Genomic DNA, 20,827 nt, shown 5'->3' on the forward strand with positions numbered 1-20,827 from the left:
ATATGATATGTGCTCCTAATAGTAGATTAAATCATAATGATAAATTATTATTATTATTATTATAATTATTATTATTATTACAAAAAAATATCAAAATGCTTAGATGCATTAAAGTAGTTTATCACAAATATTTAGAATTTTATTACTTTTCTGTTCTGCATGATACTTATAGTTGAGTCAGCAAGTGATACTATAGATGAAGCATTTTTGATTGAAAGAGATAAATGTGCTAATTTTTATTTAATTTGATATTTTTCCAAAAGAAATTGCAATACATATATTTTTGTCACTGATATATGGATAGAATAACAACAAGGAGTGGGCTTACACTCTCTTAAGTGCTGTTAAATTTTGCCAATTTGTTTACAACTCCAATGGTCACTCAGTAAAGGTTTTTATTACATTTATTAATAATTGTGTGTCCTAAGGGGTGGAATGACAGGGCATCCCACAATATATTATGATGTGTTACCCACGGTAACGATGATTGATATCACAATACTGTGATTCTTCGATACTCCAAATATGGCCAGACCATTTTCTTCAATACTTCACTGCATCTGTGTTACTGAAGAGGACGAAATACTCCTAAATAAACAAATACCAGTAACTATGGATTTATTGGTGTCAGTTTCACAGAATTTAACAACCAATATATTTCACTGCAGGTTTACCCTATTCATTTGATTAGCACCACCACATGGAGTAATGAAGCAGTAACTTTATGACGTCTAATTAGGGGAAAATTAAGATTGCATGTGTTTGAATAAAAATATTGATATTTGACAGCATTCAGCATGTTGATGCGATATATCAATATATCGATATATTGTCCCACCCCTTCTGACAGCACATGCGATGCTCAGAACAGAAACTCTGCCTCTGTGAGTGAATCTTCAGTGAGTTTTCCTGAGGGAAGCTACCTCACAGCTCTGGGTTGATTATTTGAGGTCAGTTCTGATTGCTATCTCTCTAGGCAGGATCTTCAGCAATGAGTTCTGATCTGTTATAAGGAACTTCTGCAGGGGTCGTGAGTGTTGTACGCAGGCTGTAGGCTTTAAGTCGTGCAGCAGTGGAGGTAGGAGGTTTTGTCTTTCACGAGGATTCCAGGCCAGCAGTGAGGGGGATGATTTATGATCCTGATTAATTGCTTTTCAAATAAATCTCAGGTATGAGCACGGGGGCCGGCCCCTCTCAGAGAAAGAAATGAGGTGACACTTACGAACCCGAGTGTGTTTAAAAGCTGCGGGCTGACTCGAGCTGTGTCTCCTGTGGTCTGAAACACAGCAGCAGGGGTTTGTTGGTGTTTCGAGTAGAAGAGAAATGAAGTGATACTATTGAGTTTGTGTTTTAGCTGATGATGCTTTTTATATGTAAATGTTTTTTTGTTAGTTTATTAGGTTAGACTAGATTTATTAGGCTAAATAACCATTTAGCATAGTTTACCTCAGGCTGTTTGTCATTGACTATTGTATTCGGTAGGTTACGGCTGGAAGATATGGTAAAAAAATAAATAAATAAATACAAACTGTATTACATTATTTAAAAAAATACCATATTTTTCACACTATAAGGCCCACTAAAATCCTTTCATTTTCACAAAAATCGCTAGTCAGGTTGTAAGGAGCAGTAAAAACCACTCCGCTGAAGTACAGCGTTATACAGGAGTTTCAGTGAAGTTTCTCCAGTGCCGAGGCTGAAGCAGTATTAGCATTAGCCGCTAGCCAAAGGCCTAGCTCTTTCGCTGTTCAGAGGCGAGTACATCAGACTGTAGCCTGCGTGTTTACCATGTTAAAACAAGCTACGTGGGATGAACCGCTAGCTAATATCACCCAGGCTTACTGAAACACTCAGGGTTCCTCAGTGTAGTGCTATCAGGCGGCATTTACTAGCGCTAACCGCTGCTGCTAACTGTGGCTAGTGCTAAGTGCCGCTAATCACGCTAAAATACTGGAAATCTAAGCTTACTGTAAGTAAACAGAAGCACTTTACTCACCCAAATAAACAGTTTTCAGGAGCGAAGTCTGTGTAGATTAACTTTCAGTGCTCGTTTGACTGTTTGTTTTAAGAATTACAGTTTTTTAATCCAGTGCACCTTATGTATGAAATTGACCAGAAAATAGACGTTCATTGATAGTGCGCCTTATGGTCTGAAAAAAAATGGATACTTATTTATCATATTTTCACATGTAGCTAAATGCATTGCTAGCATTAGATTCTTAAAACAATAAGTACTGCACTTATTTAAATACAGTATTTTTGATTTAAAATGTGCTGCACTTTATCCAATTAAACAGGAATAATTACATACACTGTAATAAAGTGTACTCAGAGATGCATTTTATTTACAGTACCAGTTAAAAGTTTGTTTCTTTCTTTATTAATTTAGAAGTTGGACAAACCATTAAACAAACCAGAATACGTTTTATACTTTAGATTCTTTTTAGTAGCCAAATTAAATTTTTTATGAAGTATTTCTTCTCTCTGATACTACAGTCTGCTGTTGTATTCTGACAAAAATGTGAAATGTGTGAGTTTTAATAGGTTATTGTTTGTGTGGTCTTTTTATTGTGTGTTAAAAGTAGTGCTGGACAATATGGCTCAAATAAATACATAATGAATATAACTATTTTGCTTAATTTCTGTCGATACGATACAATTGAACTTGCGCTCCTGCAGTGGTTCTCAAATCAGTCCTCAGGTGCTCTCTTCTTCTGCTCTTCACATACCTGTAGGAGGCAGTAGAACAAACCGGTCCAGAGGGCAGGGCACCTTCAGATGTCTTGTAGAATGAGCTGCTGCTTATTAGACAGGTGGTCCTTAAGATTTGGCTCATCAGTGTGCACTAGAGCTGCAACTAATGATCATTTTTATACTTAACTAATTGATCTTTTTTATTATTAGTTGATAAATCAGTGATTATCTTTGCCATGCTCTCCATCTCCGGCTTTCACATTAAAATAACAACCCATGAAACTCGAATATGAAACTTAATATTGATTACTTAATTAAATGTATTTATAGCACAAATCCATGTAATCACAATAAACATTAAATAAATAATACAAGATACAGTGCATGTAATTTTCAAATGAAGATGTGCAAATGTATAACTCAAAATACAGCCTCTGCCCTAGAGCTGCAAAATATTAAAACATTTATTGCAAAACTTTCTATGGATTTTAAAACACCTTAAATTCAGTGTTTTTTTTATTATTAAAAAAATCTGCATTGTAGATTAATACTAAAGTCATCCAAACTATGAAGAAAAAATACAGAATTATTTGGTAAACATAAAGTGTTAAACAAACCAGAATATATTTTATATTCTAGACTATTTAAAGTAGCACCTATTATTTAGATAACAGCTTTACACATGTTGGTTGAATTTTCTCAGTCAGTTTTATGAGGTAGAGTCGCCTGGAATTCAGGCTTTCAGTTAACAGCTGTGCTGAACTTATCAAGAGTTAATTACGTGAATTTTTTGTCTCTTAATGTGTTTGAGAGCATCAGTTGTAAAGTTGTGAAGAGGTAGAGTGATATACAGTAAATATCTCTCTTTAAGGAATGTTGTAATCCATATTATGGAAAGAACTATTCAACTAAGTAAAGATAAAGAAATATTTTAGGTAATAATGTTCAGTAAATCGGGCAAATTTCAAGAACTTTAAAAATATCCTCTAGTGCATCAGCAAATATCATCGAAAACGTTATGATGGAATTGGCTCTCATCAGGACTGCCCCTGGAAAGGAAGAGCGAGATTTTCCTCTGTTGCACAGGATAAGTTCATCAGAGTTACCAGCCTCAGAAACTGCAAGTTAACAGCTCCCCAGATAAGAGCACCTAAATACTTCACAGCGTATTTTAGTTTGAGTACAGTGTCACTATTGACTGGGTATTTTTAATTTGGTGCCACATTCCACAGCAGCACTGCTGCACTTCATGCCCTTATTCTGCTGCTTCTACGGATGAAGATATGAGCAATATGATTTGTACCTTTAAGATAAATGGAGCGCACATTCAACAAAGACTATGTCATGTTTTAAAATGCTTGTTCCTTAAAGCATGGTGGCAGCCTCACTGATGCCCAGCAGATAAGAGATGACTTATGCACCACTTCCCTCCAGAGCAGCACCAAATTCCATCCTCGCGTTCATCTGCGTCGGATCCAGCCCAGATCTTTCCAGCAATCCCTCCAGCTCTCGTTCCCATAGCCAACCTCATCCACGTTTTATCAGCACAGGATCAGCAGTTTTTTTTTTCCTCTCTCTCTTCTGGTTTGTCTTACTGAATGGTCGCTTTTGTGAACTTAGCCAAGCACCATGTACGAGAGGTGCTACACAAACAAAATTAATTTCTGCTTTTCTTTGTCATTCTTTCGCTGTGCTGTGAGAACGTTAATGAGCCTTGAAGAGAGCGGTCCGTCTGTCATCGGTGACTTTATTGCCATGTAAGCGAGGGATTGAATGAGGGGTAAAAAGATGGATGAAGCTCTGAAGGTCATGCTGTTCTGTTTAATAAGCTTTGGAAAAATAAGAAATGAGCGGCGAAAAATCTGAGATTATTTTTGGTTTGCAACTCTTGCTTTCTAAGGCTCCATCTGACTCTCATATTCCACTCGTGTCCATTAAGTTATGATTGATGAGCTCTGTCTCTTCAACTCTTAATCACAAGACAAGTTTTTGCCTTTGCGCCTTTTTTAAGCTCTCCTGGCCTCTTGCCTGTGTTATCACATCCTCCCTTCACTGACAGAACTTTGCTGAGCGAGTGGAACGCATTAATTCATAGACGCCAGAAGAAAAAGCGACTCTGTGGTCCATTTTTTTTTAACTCTTATCATTTTTAAAGCTTCTTTCCTTTTCCAGTGTCCTCCAGATACCTCCTGATTTGAACTGACACGCAACCATCTTCTCCAGAAGTGGAACAGAGTATAATTAGGGCAGATTCAGACTGCGAGGAAGGTTCTTGGCCTGACCATCGAAACCCCAGAAGTCGCTCTACACGAGTGAACTTTGGCGTGAACCGTTGCACGAAAGGCCATTATGTTTGAGAATGAGCAGGAGACAGGAATATGAGCAGGAGAACGCCTGTGGTGGTGGTGGTGAAGGAGGAGGCAGAACTGAGCTCAGTCTCTGGCCGCGTGGCCAACCGAGCCGCGAAGGAAGTGAATCAGACGTGTGGAGATAATAAGCAGCCAGACTCCATCTTTCTGTCTCTCACTCTGATTTTTAAGCCAATTTTATCTCTGTATGAACTTTGGAGCTCTTTTTCTTCTAGGGGGTCCACTGATATGGGCCCAATCTCATTTCTCTTTTGCACCTTGTTGTCGAGTGCAACTCTTCCCCTTTAAAACAGAGTCAAGTTCTCCTTAAGAATTGGGACAACCCTTCAAGAACCCGATACAGATATGTTAGTGCATCTAAAAAGGGATTTGGATGATTATCTCCATGATTGCAGCCAATGAGAACCCCAAAATCAGTGTCTCAGAAAATCTAAATATTATATTAGACCAATTGGTACTTTTGGCAGTGTGGGCAGTGTGCCAAGTCCTGCTGGAAAATGAAATCCGCATCTCCATAGTTCAAGTTTTCAGCAGAGGGAAGCATGAAGTGCTGTAAGATTTTTAGGTAAAACACTGCACTGACTTTAGACTTGATAATAAAACACAGTGGATGACATGTCTCTCCAAACCATCACTGATCATCAGTAAATTTTACATTTCATTTGTAAATTAAGGGAGCAGAGTCTGGAGGAAGAGTGGAGAGACACACAGTCCAAGCTGCTTTAAGTCTAGTGTAAAGTTTCCACCAATCAGTGATGGTTTGTTCTTATTCAGTATTGCATTTTGGGTTTGCATTGACTTTTAATAATCATCAGCCATAATCATTAACTATAAAAGAAGTAAACACTTAAAATAGATCGCTCTGTGTGAAATACATCTATATAATATATGAGTTTTACATTTTGAACTACATTTTGAATTACTGAAATAAAGTAACTTTTCAGTGATATTCTAATATATTTTTAAGATGCACTAGTACAACATAAAGTTCAGCAACCTAGCTGCTGGTTAACTAGTTAATTTAAGGGAATTGTGTATCTTCAGAAAGCTACAGACAGAAAAAAAAAACTTTTTCCCAAATTCCAATTAAAAATATTGTCATTTAGAGCATTTATTTGCAGAAAATGAGAAATGGCTGAAATAACAGAAAAGATGCAGAGCTTTCAGACTTGCAAAGAAAACAAGTTTATACTCATAAAGTTTTAAGAGTTAAAAAAAATCTATATTTGGAGGAATAACCCTGGTTTTTAATTACAGTTTTCATTCATCTTGGCATCATGTTCTCCCCCACCAGTCTTACACACTGCTTTTGGATAACTTTACGCCTTTACTCCTGGTGCAAAAATTCAAGCAGTTCAGTTTGGTTTGATGGCTTGTGATCATCCATCTTCCTCTGGTTTATATTCCAGAGGTTTATAATTTGGTAAAATAAAAAACTCATCATTTTTAAGTGGTCTCTTATTTTTTTGCAGAGCTGTATATAATTAGTAATTTTATTAAGACATAAATTTTATTAAGACCCTCCACAGATCGGTATGGTCAGATGCTGTCTTATTGTAATGTGAAGTTTTTGGTAACCTTTTGGTGAATCCCGAGTCAGCTGTGTCATTTCCTAGAGGTAGCACAGAATCTGACATTTGATTCTGAATTTATGGAAAGTATGTTTTTAATAAAAGTGTTTCTTTCAGAGCTGCATGAGAGAGGAGATTTGATTTCTCTGCTTTTGACTCCAGACCTGTTGGAACAGGCCGGCTCTCCCTCATGTCACGGTTCTGAGCACAGGAAGCATGTCCACGGGCTAGTTACTGGCATTAGCCCTCCCTCACAAAGCTTCTGTCCTCTTATTCATCCATACTCTAGGCTGATGCCTGTGGACACTTTTGCAGGGAAGCGGAAAGTGGGGAAAGTGATGCATATGTGTGTTTAGCATTCCCAAAGAACGACTGTAGAAGAAATCTGCAATAGTAATACATAGATCCACATTTTTTTGTTCCAATCCAATCAATTTTTTTTTTTTTTTTTTTATAATTTTATTTCAAATTTTTCACATTTTCTCCCCAGTTTACACGACCAATTACCCAACCCACTCATTAGGACTCCCCCTATCACTAGTGATGCCCAACACACCAGGAGGGTGAAGAGATCCTAGTTAAAAAAAATGTAAAGCAACATTGTGTAGCATTTACCTTTAAAAAACAGCTTAATGTTAACCATACACTAAATGACTTCAAAGACTCTAAAAAGACTTTTAATAGACTAAGGTCTGACATCCTCTCACATCTAAAGACAAGTCACACTCTTTTTACTCACAGAATAATCACAGGCTAAGATTTTGCAAAGACTGGGGATCTTGCAGGGTCACTATTTACAAGACTGCAACTAGATTCTTTCTGAGATTATTTTATTATTATTATTATTATAAATGGGAAGACATGTCAAAGAGACACTCTTGCTCACTTCACAGCTCCACCAGTTTCTCCTCCTTTTGTACTCTCCTGGAGAACCGTGCTTTCTGAGCCATCGACAGAGTCTCATCCATGTCTAGTTCCTGCACTTGTCTTGCAGCTTCATGTAGCTCTCCTATTGGTTGTTGACATTGCTCACGTCACTATTAGACTTACGATACTATTAAACATGGTTGATTTTATCTGAAATCCAGGACTGACTTAAACTTTCAATCCTAAACACTTTACACTAAACGATGGAGATGACGTGACCACAACTCGACTCAACTCTAGCTCAAGACTCATGATTTTATTCTGACACTGGAAATTAGTCTGCAACAGTGAAATAATTTGAAAATCGCTTAGTGTGAGGTCAGCATTAACTCATGCTGCATGGACCTGTAATAGGGATAAATGCATCTTCCTCAGTAATACACCAGTACTGAAATGTGCTGTGATTAGTTCAGATGGAACATTGAATTGTATAACAGAGGGTTCGTACAGTCATGGTCAAAGTCATGGAATTTGAAGGTAGCAATTTCCAGGTCTGGATAAGTTTTGGAAAAATAAAAATACCCAGAAAGTTTTGGAAAAGTCATGAAAGTTTGGTCTACAGATATTTGTGTTTCAGTTTATCGATGGAGAAAATCTGTTTCGAGCTAATAAATATGTCAGCTCAGAGTTAGTTCAGTCATTTTAAACATACACAATAGAGCTCTAAGGATCAGATACACATTTTTTATTATTTTATTTTATTCATTTTAGACCTACTATAATCAATTTAGTTTAAAGTTTTAGTTTAGTTTTCCCTCAGCTGTGTTTATGAGCCACTGACCCGCAGGTGTTGTCACAACGCTGTCCTGAATAAGTCTGTCCAGCAACACAGGAGCTGTCCTGCGTGCTGCTGCTGACAGATTTGCATTGATAAAGATGAGGTGTGAATCTTCACCTTCACCACTCACAGGACAGCAAGCATGTTTAGAGGAAGCTGCACAGGCACCCCTTTCTCACGGCCTCCTGCTCGTGAAAACACGGCACATAGTTTCCACCGCAGGATAGTGACAGACAGGTCCTGTTCATAATGGTGGGATTATCTGGAACTTTCTCGTTTGACCAGAGCATCGGCTCAGCTCACCAGAACCTACAGTGAGTGCAGGTCTGTGCATGCAGGCTGCTGCAGTATTCTGAGGGACGGTAGAAGTCTGGAGGCATCCCATTGTTTACATAGTGGGTGCTTTGGTGTGTGTGTGTGTGTCAGGGCTGTATGTTGGCGAAAACTTTGACACAGGAGTAACAGTTCAATATATCGCAAATTGTGATACTGCGAACAAGGCGATATATTGTGATTGTTTACATCAAATACAAGGAGTCATAAAAAGAGAGAGAGAGAGAGAGAGAGAGAGAGAGAGAGAGAAAACAGGCCTCTGATTGGGAAGCCTTTTTTGTTGTTGGTCTTCTACTTGCTCTTCTATAGCTAATAGGAGGGCAACCCTCAAAAGTTGTATTATTGCTGGTATAATGATAAAAATGTAGCTTGTTTCTTACTACTATTACTCAGTGCCATGCACTCCGTCACTTAAAAAGAAACAGCTTAAGATGTTATTTAAATACCCTTTAATGTTTAAAGGTGGAATTTTCTGATATACATCTCTGGAGGGGAGCTAATTTAATAGCTTAATATAATTACTAACTATATATAGCTCTGGAAAAAAAGAGATTACTTAAAATGATGAGTTTCTTTGGTTTTACCAAATTAAAAACCTGCTGAACTGCTTGAATTTTTGCATCAGGAGTAAAGCAGCATAAAGTTATCCAAAAGCAGTGTGTAAGACTGGTGGAGGAGAACATGCCAAGATGCATAAAAACTGTGATTAAAAACCAGGGTTATTCCACCAATTATTGATTTCTGAACTCTTAAAACTTTATGAATATGAACTTGTTTTCTTTGCATTATTTGAGGTCCGAAAGTTCTGCATCTTTTTTGTTATTTCAGCCATTTCTCATTTTCTGCAAATAAATGCTCTAAATGACTGTTTCTATTTGGAATTTGGGAAAAATGTTGCTTAACCTTTCATTACTACTACTACCCTTATCCAATGCATTTCTGTCCCTAGCACTTTGTGTGGATTCTTGCAGTTACAAATTAATGATTATACGACCATTTTTATATATTTATCATTTAATATATATTTATCAACATTATCAATTATATTGACAAATTGTTGCAGCTATAGTCTTTACTAGACAAAGGCCCAACCCCATTTCTATGGAGCCAAATCAGGGACAAAAGTTTTGTCAATTTGAAAAAAAAAATTGAAACTGAAAGTTTAAGTATTAAGCTTGAACTTTGAAAAATACAAAAATATATTCGAAATAAATATAAGTGTATTAAATAATTTTTCAGCTTGTATATAATTTTGATTCAATTCGAAAATAGTTTTAAACAATTTTTGTTTTTTTAATTTTCACTTTTTTTTGTGTATTTTGATATTTGAGGTCTTATATTTTTCAGGTGCAATTTTTTTTTACAGTTTCGATTTTTTTTTCAGGGTTCAAATCTTTTTTTTTTACTTTCAGATCTTAGTTTTCAGGTTTCAGACTTTTGGCCCTGATTTTGCGTGTGGGCGTGGTATCATATGAAAGGGGCGTGGTATCATATGAAAGGGGCGTGGTACCATAGGAAAGGGGCGTGGTATACGGTTGAGGACCTACTCCGGAGGACCCTGTCAATGTGCCTGCGTGGATTATATATGTCTGTACGTTCTCCCTCGCGCGATGGCGTCCGCTCCTCCTGGACAGCCTGCTGGCTCCAGCACACAGGTAAGATATATTAGGTAACTTTAGTTATATTGAGCTGGTACTCTAGAAAAATGCCAAGTTAAAGTCGTGTATGTGAAATAGCGATATGTATTAAGGGAAAAGGCGTCTTGTGGCGGGGAAAGTTATATATTACAAAGTATACACATCAACTACAGTTTATTAGGACACGTTTAGAGAGGATCTTGTAGGAGTTGGTCTTGTTTAAACTTTGAAAATTAGCTAGGATTGATCCTTTTTGTTTAACTGAGTGGATGTCTATGGACATATCCAAAGAGCTCTCTAAATCTTTAGAAATAAGGGTGTATATTTATAAGAACTCAGACCCATTAGAAATTAGACATTCCACCGTCTGAAAAATAAATTTCCAACTAAAATTCAATCACCACAATATGGCCTAACCAAATGACCTTTAAATGAAAATGTAAAATAAAACTGCAATAAATCTAAAACCTGGCCATATCTTGCTCTACAGTACAGACTGGCTCTGTTCCTGCCTTCTTCCTTGCTCTTGCTGTCCATGAGAGAGGTTCTGCGTGAGCACATTTATGAGGCTCTGCGCAGCTGCAGCCACTGTCGAATTATAGTCGACTTTCTGAAATACCAGTACCAGCTCAATATAACTAAAGTTACCTAATATATCTTACCTGTGTGCTGGAGCCAGCCGGCTGTCCAGGAGGAGCGGACACCATCGTGCGAGGGAGAACGTACAGACATATATAATCCACGCAGGCACATTGACAGGGTCCTCCGGAGTAGGTCCTCCACCGTATACCACGCCCTTTCCTATGACACCACGCCCACACGCAAAATTAGGGCCAAAAGTCTGAAACCTGAAAACTAAGATCTGAAAGTAAAAAAAAAGATTTGAACCCTGAAGAAAAAAATCGAAACTGTAAAAAAAAATTGCACCTGAAAAATATAAGATCTCAAATATCAAAATACACAAAAAAAGTGAAAATTAAAAAAACAAAAATTGTTTAAAACTATTTTCGAATTGAATCAAAATTTTATACAAGCTGAAAAATTATTTAATACACTTATATTTATTTCAAATATATTTTTGTATTTTTCAAAGTTCAAGCTTAATACTTAAACTTTCAGTTTCAATTTTTTTTTTCAAATTGACAAAACTTTTGTCCCTGATTTGGCTCCATACATTTCTCTTATGCACACCTAACTTTTGTTTTTGGGTGTATCTCTTCCCCTTGGAGCAAAAATCTCCCCCTAAAAATTGGGACAACTGTTGAAGTACCTGATACAGATACTGTATGTAGCAGAGGAGCGCTAATGTTCAGACTTTAGGACGTTTTATGACTTCAGAAAGGTGCAAGATGATGCAACAATAATAATTTTAATTGTATATTGCTTAGTTATCTGTCAGAGAGCTGAAATTAGCTTTTTTTTACGTTCAACCTTAAATGCTGCAGCCCCTGTCATCTGTTGCACTATTTAAGGTGGACTGGGAAAGTTAGATAGCTAGCTAGCTAGCTACTGAGAAAGTTTAATTTGTATATTTTTAACAGAGAAAACGTCTCTACAAAAAATGTTGTTTGAAGGGTCATGTAGCCCTAACCCCTCCAGGGTAAGTTTGCTTAATCTTTGCGAAATTTGTCTGCTTTTACTAAATCAAATAAAATTCTTTTATTCTTTCCACAGGGACAGTATAGGCCTTCAGATCTCCTGTGCCCAGAGACCTACATGTGGATGCCCATTGAGAAATGCATCCCCCGCCTTGAGACCTCCACCTACGCCCGCCTCAGCGAAGACCCCCAAGCAGGTGAGGCTCTCAGAAACTCATAGTTTTACCTGTTGACAGTCTTTATAAGCTCAGCTGGTATAAAACAACTTGCGTGTATCTACTCGCACACAATGACTGAAAACAACAACCTTGCGTTTGAAACCGAAGCTCTTGTTTTATGATCTGTTGAAGCGTATGAATCATGATGTGGCTCTGCAGCTTTTGTGAGGGCTTGTCAGTCCCACCCCATTACCTCACATTCAGAGAGCTCACTATGCTATTTGTATTGGCTGCATTTGTCCTCATATTTGTCAAACACCTTGAAATAGAACTCAAATTGTATGTTCTGCTGCGGAGAGTCGCTGTTTGCCGTTTCCCATGACGGTAGAGCACCACACACACGCGTGCATTTCGTCAGCTGTGCAGCAGTAGCCGCTCTGTAAACATGCTTCTGGCATGTTATTTATTGGGAGCTCGATTTGTGTGTCTTCAGATGTATTTACCAGTTTCTGCTTGATTAAGAAAAGCGCAATATTGATGGGGTCAGTTTGTGTTGAAACAACCCAGTGCTGGCAGTTCAGCGAGGTCAGGGCTGTGGTCATTCCTGGACACTGAGGGGATAATGGCCATGGTGATAATAATAATAGAAATAATATTGTTGCCGACAAGGAGACGCCGAAGCGAGGGGGAGAGCCCAACGTCTTAAACACTGTTTTTTTTTTTTTTTTTTTTTTTTTTTTTTTTCTTTTACTTGACTTTTTCTACGTTTCTGCTTCTAATTCACTCTCTCTTTCTCTCACTTTCTCTCTCTCTCTCCCTCTCTCCCTCTCTGACTGTTGCTCTAGTTGAAGTCTCGTCTTGCTCTCATTCTCACATTTCTAATCATTTTTGTTCACTCCTTGGAAAAACACATTAACTACTTGCATGCGTGTGTGAAAAGGGCCTTTGTGCATTCAGAACGGCCGGTATGGAAGCGGCTCATGCACAGCATTTGGACACAGGGTTTTTATAATGCACTTAAAGTTGAACTCTGGTGTGAAATACACTTGGGTTGTAGTGAAACATGAAGACGACTAATAACTTTTGTGAAATAGCCCACCTTCATTCACCCCCAGCATTCCAAAATATATATAGCACTTTTAGCCAATGCTCCCAACAGACTTAAAATACTAGTAATAAGGGCATAGCTAATACTGCACTTAAAATCACACACAGAAAAAAAAACATTGTGTAGCCCTAGAAAAGACTATTCAACACTTTTCCTTTTGTCATGTTGTACCTTAACTATTACTACAGATTGCTTTGTTTAGAATTAAGAAACTTTGGAAAATTGATATTGGATAATTTTAAAGCTTTTTTAAATACTATGATGCATTAAGAAGAAAGAAATCCAGTGTTAATTTGACTTGGGTGTAGTGAAACATGATAACACAGTACGAACTTTTGTCAAATATCCCACCTCAATTCACCCACAGCATTCTGAATACAGCTCTTGTAGTCGATGCTCCCAACTGGCTTACAATACTAGTGATAGGGGCATAGTGTTGCCCATACAAAGAAATCACTTTTTATTTTTACATCATTAACAAGCTCAAGTAGCCCCATATTTCATTGGTTGAATTCTAAAGTCCAGCAATTTAAAATAAAGCACTGAGAGCTTTGGAAGTGCACAGGTAGTTAATGCTCATCAGTCAATTTATCTTCAAGATGGCGGCTCCAGAGAACTACCTGAAGATACTGTGTGTAAAAACTGTGTTTTTAATAAATTATTAGTGCACATTCCAAGATCTCAGTGCCTCGTTTTAGATGTCAGAAGCCTCAGAATTGTGGAGCTACTTTGAGCTTTAAGTTAATTGTGTAAAAATAGTGATCTCTTTGCCTGGGCAACAATATGCCCCTATCACTACTTTGTAAGCCTGTTCGGAGCATCAGCTAAAATTCACCAAAATTCTTACTTAATATCACGTGGCCCTACAACGCAAGTTCATTTCACACTGTATGTCTTCTTAACCCTCCTGTTATGTTCATTTATCAGGATTAGCAATGTTGTTCCTGTGTCAATTTGACCCGGTGCATGTTTAATTATCCAAAAGACTACTAACTCCATTACTAATTATTCTATTAATATTTAGTGCTATTTAGTTCAATTAGGATAATTCACTCGTTTTTCATAAAAAAGCACATTCAAACTTTTTTCAATGTTTCACTACTTTATTACTTTTGAAATACAAACATATAAAACACAGTACTTTTACATAACATTCAAACATAAGAATGCAATTTTGTTTTTGTTTTTTGTTTTTGCAGAGGGTGGTTGCAAGTATGTGAAATGAACCATATTTATATTGTAAGTTGATTACACTGCACTCCTTAATTGAGTTTTAAAATATTAAATGTTAATTTTCTAAAGTTTCTAAATTCTAAACAAAGCAATCTGTAGAACTTGTTAAGGTAAAACATGCCAAAAAGAAAAGTGTTGAGCAGGATAAACAATTTTTTTTTCTGTAATGTATTTAGGTAATTAGGTAATATACTAGGTAATTAAGGAATTTTTATAAACATAAAGTAGGTAAATAAATAATATTGAGCAGTTATAATCCAGATACTAAAGCCTCTGGTTAATATTACACAATTTTACATTTTGTTTCATCTGTAGCATAATGTGTTTGATATAATGATCTGACATTGTTTGTATAGACAGGTGCTACTAAAGTCAGATATTTACCTGGGTGCTTTGATTAGTCTACCTTTACCTGTAAATAATAAATGCATAAACTGTGTTTACATCACCCCTGCAGGTGACCAGCGTTTATACTGTGTTTATGCTAAAAGTGGAGTGTAGATATTTGGAATGCAGAGTTCTGCTCAGTAAGACAATTACGTAACCGGAGACCTGCAGAGATCCACAGGTTCTGCTTGTTTATATTCCTATTTAAACCTGAAGCAGCGGGCTCTGGCCGCGTTAGAGGGGCGTGTAGAAGTTTTAGTAGATGGCCCAACACAAAGCCCTTTGTTTTCCACTGTTAATAGCAGTTAGCTGAGCTGGTGAGAGCACTTAACTAGTATTCTGTCAACACGCTGAGGTCATACTTGGAGCCAGTGCCATGCTGGGAGGTAAAGTCAAAAGTGGAGAAGCTGAGCTTTCTGAGACGCCAGCAGGAGTGGAAAAACTGAGCCTGCAGAGTCATCCCTGGACCAGTTGTAGTGATTGTTTTTCTTTTCCTTTCTTCTGGTCCTGCGTCTTGCTCTTGACCTAGCATTGTCTTCATGCCTGCGTACTTTCTTTCCCTGGATTCAGTTCCTTTGCTATTTTTGGAATGGAGATGGATGTTGGTAGAGTCATTGTTTTTGGCTCTATATATTTTGTGTTTTTATAGGGCTGTGCAGTATGACTGTACTTTGTGTGACAAAAGAAAACATCTGAGTGGTTGGTGTGGTGTAGTGGATAATACCACCACCTGCCAGTGAGCTATCATGTGGTAGACTGGGGTTCAATTCCAGGTCTGGGTAACAATGTGCGCTTCACCAATAGGAGTCCTTTGGCATGACTCCTAACACTACATTGGCCCCTCTCTGTAAGTTGCTCTGTATAAGAGCTTCAGCTAAAAATGCTGTAAAATGGAAAAAAAGAACATCTATTGTTTAATCCTCCTGTTATGTTCATTTGTCAGGAACGGCAATGGTGTTCCCGGGTGGGTAGTTGCAAATATGTGAGATGAACCATTTTAATATTATGTGTTGATTACACTAATTAAGGCAAGCAGAATTTTTTTTTAAGTTTTTTAAAGTTTAATACTGAAAAAATGCTGTTTTTCCTAGATCTTCAAAATTTAAAACAGGTCAATCTGACCCGTGACATAACAGGAGGGTTAACATTATCTTCTATATTGTAGAAAAATAAAGCTGTGTTTTTATTGCTTGGGTGAATTGCTAAGAACGGGGTAATTCTAAAGAGGAGAGGAGTTTCCTCAGCCATGTAGCATTTTACTGCATTCAACTTGTGTTAATTGTGTATGTGGCATTAGAGCTGGGCGATTTTCACAATTAATTTGGTTAATTTAAACTACAGTTTTAATGCAGTTTTCAAAATGGTGTAATCAAGATTTTACATCTTTACATACAGACGTTTGATCTTTTTTAATCTAAAATATCCGAATACGCTACTCATTTCTGAAGTGTTTATCCGTCTTACCTTGGTTACCGGTGCCTTCATACGTTCATATTTTCTAAACAAATCAACAAGCCAATATGGATGCAGCTGACACTCCGACCGAGCTTATACAAAAAAAGTGGAAATATCACTTCAGTGGCACGGTTTTGAGAAGTCAGATGTTGAACAAAATTATTGATTCTGATTTGTGAATAGATTCACTCAATAAGTCGACTTAAGGCAACCCCTACAGCCCCCCCATAGTGATCAATTAATCATCTTATTAATAATCAGCTCATTACGTGCTTTAATAGTAGCAGGGGTGAGTTAATGCACTTCTTGTTACTGCTTTATGTTTTTATGCTTAATTACCATTTACACAACGTTTCCCAGTAAGAGGAGGAATATAATAAAATATACTTTAATTTTTTACAATAATAAATAGGTCTTTCAGATGGTTATTTTATATAAGAAAGTTGTAAAAGATATATTGTATTGGTGATATTTAATGGCCTATGGTCATATGGCACAGCTCTTTGTCGGTTCGATATCTTTAGTTTGGTCACTTTTGTGGGTCAGGTTCCTTTTTTTTTAGACCTTTTAGATATTTAGGCTTTAAAAAAACAGGGTGAGAGTGCTGGTGCTTTTCTTTAGGTAAATATTAGCATTAAAGAGCAGCAGTTAGGTGTCAGATGAAGCACAGTGGGAAGGAGCTCAGGCTGGGGTCAAGGGTAGATTATGTTTACACACCCCAGATCTTTATGGTGCTTGAAAGAGTTTTGACGTTGGCTTCCTGGAGTGTCACGCAAGTGAAGTGTGGAATTAGTTAAAGACTTATAAAGTTTCTCGCTCCTAAGTCAAAAAAGTATCATTGAAAAAAAGTCCTGATCTAGTTGAATATGTGAACGAATCAGTTTCCAATAAAAACGGTACCACTTTTTAAAATAAGACTACCTTTATAAAGGGTTTATAAATGGTTTAAAATTAGTTTATTAATGGTTATTAATTAGGTTGTAAAAGCCTTAAAAATCATTAATAATCAGTATATAACACTTATGTAGAAAGGCCAACAATGACCTGTTGTTTGCCAAATAGTGAACCCACAGCCATCTATACTGTTGCCCTTTCTACGTATGTGTTATAACTGATTATTAATGATTTTTAAGGCATTTACAACCTAATTAGTAACCATTAATAAACTAATTGTAAACCATTTATAAACCCTTTATAAAGGTAGTCTTATTTTAAAGTGGTACCATAAAAACTAATGTTAATCTGGGGATACACTGCATGTTTTGTGCCGCAGTCTTGTTGAGTCTGTGCTGGTTGTAACTAGTCCACAGATCTAAAGTCGTCTTTGCAATGCCATTGGGCAGTTATATCCATTAATACAAAGTCAAAATACTCTAACCTGAAAGATTAATTGCCAATTTAACAGATTATTTTAAATCACTGATAGAATCTAACCAAAACCTCACGATTGTTTTGTAGCATTTGTCTCGCCAATGCACAGAAAAGCTGATTTTTCAGTTTGTTCTGGCTACTGCGCAGATCTCCTCATCAAGGGGGGGGGGGGGGGGGGGGGGCTTCCCCATTAGAACATTCGCACAGTGTAAGCAGCAAGCTGATTGGCTCTTTTTGTTAAAGGGTAGGACTTTAACTGATGTTGGGCTGAGCATTAGGAGTACTCGCAGTTATATTTCAATCACTGGGTATTTTCCTTAATAATAAGGTCTCTAAAGAGTTCCTAAACTACCAATTTTTCTACTAGATATTTTAACATTATCGAAGCTTGATGCATCTTTCTGATTCCAGTCTCTTCAAACTAGCTATGGATATTAAAGCTATGGAAGCTATTAATAGCTATGGAAGTAAACAACAAAGCACATTCTTTAGTCACTCTGTTTAAGAGTGACTGCTTAATACCTTAAATATAAATGTAATGTAAATATGAGTGGAGAGTGGCGTAAAATGTGATTATTATATAAGACCAATTGGTACTTTTGGCAGTGTGGTCAGTGTGCCAATTCCTGCTGGAAAATGAAATCTGCATCTCCATAAAAGTTGTCAGCAGAGGGAAGCATGAAGTGCTGTAAGATTTTGTGGGAAAACAAAACTGCACTGACTTTAGACTTGATAATAAAACACAGTGGATCAACACCAGCAGATGACATGTCTCTCCAAACCATCACTGATTATAGAAACTTCACACTAGACCTCAAGCAGCTTAAACTGTGTGTCTCTTCACTCTTCCTCCAGACTCTGATCCTTTAATTTACAAATGAAATGCAAAATTTACTGATGATCAGTGATGGTTTATATTAAGTCCAAAGTCAGTGCAGTGTTTTTTTCTGAAAAATCTTACAGCACTTCATGTTTCCCTTTGCTGTGAATTTTAATAGAGATGTGGATTTCTTTTTCCAGCAGGACTTGGCACACTGCCCACACTGCCAAAAGTACCAGTTCGTCTGTAATATATAATATTAAACATTTCTGAGACACTGATTTTTGTGTTTTAATTGGCTGTAAGTCATAATCAACAACAATAAAATAAATAACTGCTTAAAATAGATCACTTTGTGTTTAATACATCTATATAATATATGAGTTTCACATTTTGCACTGAATTAGTAAAATAAAGTCACTTTTCAATTATATTCTAATTTTTTGAGATGCACTAGTATACATTTTTAGTATACAATCTATACTGGTCCCATGAGCGGTCAATGGAACTAGAGTGCAAAAGTTTATCATGGGATGTAGTTTTTCCTTTTCTTCTTTTCATGTTTGCTTTTCATGCTCAAATGAGTTTTCCAACTTTTCAAACTACCACTGTATGAAATTTGCCTGTTCTTATTAGGCAGTTTTTTGTTTTGTTTATTTAATGTTACATTTTAAGTTAAAAGGCAGATACACTCTGGTGCTAGTGAATGTCCAATACCACAGCAATATTTAAGATGGGAGTCTAAAGCGTTGGGAGGTCGCAGGTTCGAACCCCCGCTCATGCAGCTTTGCCATCAAGCTGCCGGCGCTCAGAGGGAGCACAATTGGCCCTGCTCTCTCCGGGTGGGTAGATGGCGCTATCTTCCCACATCACTCCTACAGTGATGTCCACCGCACAGGGCGTCTGTGAGCTGGTGTATCAGAAACGAGTCACTGCGCTTTCCTCCGAGCATGCTTGCAATGCTGCATCAGCAGCAGATCGGAATTAGTATGTGTTAGTCTTTGCCCTTCTGGTGTGTTGGGGCATTACTAGTTATAGGGGGAGTCCTAACTAGTGGGTTGGGTAATTGGCCGTGTAAATTGGGGATTTAATTGGAAAAATTTGAAATAAAATTATAAAAAAGCAATATTTAAGATGGAACAGAAATAATAAGACGTCAATCACTGTGTTGCACTGTACTAATTCCTTGCAACATGCTCAGCTCAAATGGTGGTGCAGACAGTCAGTGATTGCAGCAAACAGTTCTGTATGCTTCCTTGTTGAGAGTGTTTAGTTTGTTTCAGCAGCAGGTTGAAATAGTTTCATTTAGTTTAGTTGTTTAGAAAACTCTTAAACAAGGAAAGTTTGAGATATCCAGTCTCAGTAGAATCTGCTGCAACTCTAAAACTCATGTAATGTACCCAAGAATTTAGGCAACGGTGGTTTCAAGCTTTCTCATAGTTGCACTCAGTGCATGGGAGGTCCCAGATCTTGCTCTATGTTTGTCTGACCCAACTCAGCGGTGACTGGCAGGCAGACGAAGGCCGTTATTGCTCACAGTGTTTGCAAATCCGTCTTGTGGTGCCTGTAGTCCTGCTTGGCCTGTTGTTCTTGGCCGGAGGAGGCTGGCTATTTCAGACTCACTTTTCAGCAAAGCGGCAGAGCCAGCGCAGGGCATGTCTGTTTCTAAAACACTGCATCAACACTTCGGATCCGCTGGAAGGGATAACAGCGTTTAATGGATCTAACCCAAATAAGGTGCCCGTTTCTAGTGATGGGCCAATCCAAGGTGTAAAGAGACACTCATCTTGCGAGACGAGACGAGACACGATATTGATTTCGTGAAAATGAGGAGGGATGTTGAAATATATGATTGAAACTCTCAAAATGCAAAACTGCAGGTTTTTTTTACTCTGATTATGAATTAGTGAAGTATGGTTTATAATATGGAGTATTATACAGAACAATACTGGAACTTAAGTACTGCACCAGGTTTTACCAAAAACCCAGCAGCTTCTCTCCTGTATGATCTCTCATCAGTCTGAATCCCTGTAATGTTCTCTGTTTCTTTATTTATACATATTTACAGAAATTGCACAAAGCAGACAGCAGCCGCTATGATTGGTTCACTGACCTACCCACACATGCCTGCTTTTACATTTTAAATTGCAGAGCAACTCAGAGACATAGACACACAAAAGTAGGTATAAACACAGGCAGCTATCGCATTGCAGTATTGTCTTTGTGATGAGTTTCTTTGATTTTTCCAAATTGATAACCTCTGGAATACAATCAAAAGGAAGTTGGATGATCACAAGCCATCAAACCAAGATGAACTGCTTAAATTTTTGCACCAGGACTGGAATAAAGTTATCCAAAAGCAGTGTGTAAGACTGGTGGAGGAGAACA

General features: G+C 37.4%; 1 protein-coding gene across 6 annotated transcripts in view; it reads left to right on the forward strand.

Annotated features, from left to right (window-relative positions):
- The window catches only part of LOC103027203 (arginyl-tRNA--protein transferase 1), a 171,293-nt gene that overhangs the window by 132,365 nt on the left and 18,101 nt on the right, over positions 1-20,827 (forward strand). For all 6 annotated transcript variants that reach the window (XM_049481170.1, XM_022685015.2, XM_022685012.2 and 3 more), the window contains one exon: positions 11,984-12,104. In XM_049481170.1, coding sequence (XP_049337127.1) covers positions 11,984-12,104 — 121 coding nt within the window. The remainder of the gene's footprint in view (positions 1-11,983; positions 12,105-20,827) is intronic.

The sequence above is a fragment of the Astyanax mexicanus genome, chromosome 7 (assembly GCF_023375975.1).
Source record: "Astyanax mexicanus isolate ESR-SI-001 chromosome 7, AstMex3_surface, whole genome shotgun sequence".
Classification (NCBI taxonomy): domain Eukaryota; kingdom Metazoa; phylum Chordata; class Actinopteri; order Characiformes; family Acestrorhamphidae; genus Astyanax; species Astyanax mexicanus.